Source organism: Buceros rhinoceros, unplaced genomic scaffold (assembly GCF_000710305.1).
Source record: "Buceros rhinoceros silvestris isolate BGI_N320 unplaced genomic scaffold, ASM71030v1 scaffold37031, whole genome shotgun sequence".
Classification (NCBI taxonomy): Eukaryota; Metazoa; Chordata; class Aves; order Bucerotiformes; family Bucerotidae; genus Buceros; species Buceros rhinoceros.
The window spans coordinates 1-5,151 of NW_010393128.1; the positions used below are offsets into that span (position 1 = coordinate 1).

The window sequence follows — 5,151 nt, forward strand, 5'->3', positions numbered from 1 at the left end:
TTTGAGTACGATGCCTTTTGACTTGACTTCAGAAAAGCATCCACCGACCTAGAGCAGTTGCTGCTTTTTTGCTGTTGAGCAATAAGTGTTAATTCATGTAGAAATCTGTGAAATAAAAAACAGTAAAAAAGAGAAGGTGATAACCAATACTTTAGTGTTTTTTGTTACGCTTTGAAAGGCTTTTCTTTGCGCAGAGAAAGGAATATTCTGGGTGCTACTTCTATCAGTACGCACTAAAGTCCACAGGTTGTTCACCACGCATTTGTGATGGGACCAGGATAGACTGTCATGATGCTCCACCTTTTGGGATGCTGCCTTATCCAGGCTCTCTTTTGGAGTGCTGGCAAACCATGGGGGATTGGAGCTGACACCATATTCTTTCCTGGTTCAGTGTTCATAAGATGAGCGTAGCCAAATTCTTCTCTCTTTTACAGCGGAACTGGTCTGTTGGTCCTGGCAGGGCGGGGTTCATAGCTGTTGAACTGCAGTGCAGTGTCTAGCACCTTCCTCTCTTGTCAAGACCATTTGGAAGCTGATGGAGCCAGCTCTCTCATGGGGTGATACTGAACCACTGGCAGAAGGCCTGTGTGAGACATAAATGCAACTTGCATCATAGGAGATGGCCTTTGAAGGTGGTTTATGTACAAAGTCAGTGGAGAGTAAGTTCTGCAACAGCTCACAGAGAATAAATTCTAAAAAGATCCATACATTAAGAACATAGAACTCAAGCAGTTTGAGAACAGTGCAGGGAATGCATGGGCCTTCACCTCAGGTTTGATTTGTAGTACCCTACTTGCTGTACAAACCACGCTCATGGATTTCAAAGCCCAAGGGGCTCAGCTTGACCATACTTGTGCACAGCACAGGACAGAAATGCAGAGTCTGCAGAGCAGATGTATTATTATTTCATGACTTTTTTGAGATAACATCTCTTTTTCAGGAAGATTTTCTCTAAAGCCTGTGTAATAGGCTAACCAAAAAGCTGTTCTGTCCTCATGATACACTGGCCACTAGTGCTGTTCATCAGAGATGTTTGATCCAGAGTAGTTTTCACTCCGGTGAGAGAGAGAGAACAACCTGGTGGTATTATTTTTGGAATCTGCTTTCCAAGATGTTTTGCAAAATCCTAGATTTTACAAATGTTGTGATACAAGGTAAAATCTTTGTTTGCATCCTGTATGTTATTTGAAGAAGCACACTAAGACTTGGATCAATTTGCTTAATGTGCCTGATGGAGCAAGACTCTTTAGTGTTGCTTCCTGGTGAGTTTTTATTAAGGCAGAAGCTGTGGTCTGTAGTTTAGCTCAGCTCAGAACCAGATGCCTAGATCTCTAGATCAGGCCCTTTTGGCTTTTATCGGTGATAGTAAATAACTCATGTACAGCTCTTTGTTTGCTACTGCACATGGATCAGTTGGCACTCTAATTTGTTGCTGTAGCTCTTTCTATTAGATTTTTGCTAAGAGCCTGCAATCATACTTTTTCAGCTTGGAAGAAGTCCTTTGTTTCCTCCTCCCCCATTAACTGGCAGCACACTCTCTCTTTCTCACTGCCAAGGGACATATTGCCAGCAGAGGGAAGTGGAAGCTATCACAGAAGGAGATGAAGACAATGAAGGCTGCTGCTGTTGTAAGCCCGGGCACTTGCCTCACTTGTTATCATGTAATGCAGCTTTTAACCTCCGATGGCTGACATGGGAAATCACACGAACCCAGTACATCCTGGAAGGATATAGCATCATTGATAACAACGCTGCAACCATGCTGCAAGTGTTCGACCTGCGGAGAATACTTATCAGATACTATATAAAGGTAAACTCCTGGGTAAAGTGTGCTTCATCCCTAGGCAGGTTTGTCAGATAGGAAGAGTGCTGGCTGCCTATAGAATAGCGAGCATTGCAAGTTTTTGGCTTTGTATTTATTCATGTGCACTACCAGCAGTCAGACTGACTTGATGTTAGTTAGGGATAATTAATTCATATCTCCATTTGCTGCATTTGATTCTCACTGCTTACAGTTAGTACAGAAATCGTAGGCATGCTCAAGCAGAAATCAAGGTGAGTTAACATCCCCTAGCGATAAAGTCAGAGGAAGCATTCTCACCAAGCAAAACTTCACCGACAGTTTGTTATTTCTTCTTGACCTAGCCTTTCCACTGCTTTTTCTGCAGGAAAAAAAAGAAAAACATCAACAAACATAAAGTGCTTGGGAAACCTCTGAAGAACTGTTTCTCAAATGTGCCTTTTTAATAGTGTGACTCCCCCTTCTTACCTGCTGTTTTACATATATACCACATCCCATTTGAAGCTGGTTTATTCCATTGATTAAACAGCAATTCATTTACATCACTTCTATATTTGCACTGTTATCACAATGACCACACAGATATTAATTTGACTAAATAATTGAACCTTATAGTCTAGGATGACATTTTCATCCTCTGCCAAACAATTTCCAGTCCAGCAAATGAAAATGCTGAGTTTTATTTTCTTATACTCCAACAACAGGAGCCAAATGCTGCCTCCTATGCCACCAGTACTGCCATTGAAGGCAGTCACTAAAGCTCCCAACCATCCCTGACATCATCTTCCTACTTGGATCTCTGCAATTCTAAAAATGCTGTCAACCTGAGAGAGACCTGTTGTAAATAAATTCTTTTTTTTTTTTTTTGCAAGTGAGACAATGCAGTAAAAACAAGATCATTGCCTCACAAAGCTGCCTTGGTGATGCAGTTGATCACTTTGTAAAATGCAGACTGGGATTTCATAAAGATTTTCACAGGCAGTAGGGCCTGGTAACCAACCTGCCTTGTTTAATTAACTAATTAGAAACAAAACTGCATGTGAGCATGATTTTTTGATTTTAGAAGTGGGTTTTTTGGCTATAAAGTAAGATGGTTTTAAGCAATGTATCTGAATTTTAAAAAAACCAAGCAGCCTTTAAACTGAAGTGAATATATTGCTACAATTGCTTCACTTTACTTTAAAGGGCAACCTGAAGAACCTGAACATAAACTGATGCAATCTGACATGTGACTTAGCTTTTTTTTTTTAAACAAAAAATCCCAGTCTAAGCTGAAATCAAATCAGCACCTTATTAGTTCAAAGCAGTGGAGAACTACGCTTTGTAAAGTGGAACTTTTTTAGAGCCTTTAAGTCAACTAATATGTAGAGGACTTGTGGAAAGTGTGAGATTCACCTAGAGCTTCTGGTTCTGGACATACCTGAAAAGTGGCTGACATAAGGTCACTTAGAGAAACTTTTGTCCCATATGATACAGGTGTGGTTAATTGATTCTGTTTTGAGTAAAAGGGAGGTGAGTTAAAAAATCTCCATGCTACTGAGTTAAGATGTGGCTCCATCTCCACTGTATGCAGAAGATAATAACCTCTTGGCAGCTTTGCTATTAGCCTGGGCTGAGGCTCTCCTCAGCAAAGGCCGAGCACACTCAGGAGATCCCTTCTTTACAATGATCCTTCCCAAAAGAAAGCTCCATGGAGATTTTCTTCTCCTATTCTTCAAGTTACTATTTTCTTTCATAAGTAGGAGCTTTGATAAGATTTGGTAAAATCCTCAGTACAGCCTCAGAAGGTGAAAAGATTATATTATGTATCAAAACAGATTTTATCCTATTTACTTAGTACTTACCTCCAGGTAAAATCAGAAACAGAGGTGAGAATTAATTTCTTCCCCAGCTCTTTCTTATTGGGGAATCTTAAGCTGTGAAGACCCTGCACAATTTCACTGTATTTTAAAGCCCTGACACTTTCTTTGTAACCGCGTAGGAAAGTAATTGTAGGAACTAGTTAGTGCAGTATTCAGGTCACATAAATCACAATCTCAGAAGACACTTAGGCTGGAGTTTCTGCAGCAACTGCAATTCCATCGCACTGAACATTTGGTGTGCTTCTAGTTTATTCCTTGTAGCTTTCAATAATGTAAATATTTACCATATTATTTCTGAATTGCTGTATAGCCAAGGATATAGCTGTGCTCCAAACATATCTAGGAAGAGCTACTAAGAGCAGAATCTAATTAGCTGGCAGAAATTTATGCTGTTTCTATGTCTGATTGTAAATCTGATTCTTTTTCCCCAGCTTATTCTGCTTCTTTGTAAACACAGGTGAGAATAATAAAAAAAGCAAACTCTATTTTGAAGATCTACAAAGAAAACATATGCTTTGTTTCAGTCCTCCTATCCTTCAAGAATAATTACCTTATTGGTCCTTCAAACAATGAGTTGCAGTGAGCATCTTATTCTTAATGTAGGTGTTCCATTTGCAGATTCACTGGCAGCCTGTATTTCTTCTTATAAGAGGATTTTTATTCTCCACAAATAAAGCGGGTCAGCTCCTGTAGCCCTTCTGCATGTATTTTGAAATAATTTCCTTCCCAACTACTGTGATATTTTTCCCTTGTGCCTCCTCTATCTCTTCTCAATATATTATTGTTTAGTATTCAAGAAGTCTGCATTCGCTGAGTGCTGTTTTCAGCTCCTATTGTTTCTTCCTGAATCTTTTAAAAAGAGTATTGTTCTCCACATGCCAAGAAATTAAGGGTCCATCCTCAGTCTGTATCTGTCTGCATTGTCTTTTTCCTCTGGAGCTTAATTTTCTCCTGTATTAATTTTCTTAATTTTGCTCCTGTATTTTTGTACAATTTGAAAGATAAACTGTGAAGGGCATGTGGGGTTTTTAAAAGGGCTGGTGGTGCTTCTGCCCTTTTTAATCCATTGTATTTTAATTTTATACATTTATTTACTTAATATTTCCATTGCATGGGTAAAGTAGAACTACATCATCTTCAGTCATGTTCATTTGCCTCTCGTTTGCTTTGGAATCCAATTCTAAACTAATATGTTTTAATTAAAAAAAAATTACAATCATGAAACATTACAATGGGACTTCACAGCTGATGCCACTTCCCTTTGCAGCATTGGAACTTCTCCTTAAGTTTCATATTCTTTTGAAAGTATGCTTTAAATTCTGTTTGGATAGATTATTTTTTAAGTTATTATTGTACTTATTATTCTTTTAATGGCTCCAGACATAGCAGTTAGAAGAACTTAAACTTAGGAACTCAGGCATGAATATGAGATCCAAGTGTTGCTGCTTTCTGATATTTCTGCAGTTGGTAAAGGAGCTCCTGCTGCAT

The 5,151-nt window shown here is 38.9% G+C and overlaps 1 protein-coding gene across 1 annotated transcript in view; it reads left to right on the forward strand.

Annotated features, from left to right (window-relative positions):
- Positions 1-1,556: 1,556 nt before the first annotated feature.
- Positions 1,557-5,151, forward strand: part of LOC104501022 (pecanex-like protein 2) — a gene marked incomplete at its 5' end in the record, with an annotated part of 25,062 nt that continues 21,467 nt past the window's right edge. The window contains one exon of the mRNA XM_010144756.1: positions 1,557-1,810. Within this exon, the coding sequence (XP_010143058.1) occupies positions 1,557-1,810 (254 nt within the window). The remainder of the gene's footprint in view (positions 1,811-5,151) is intronic.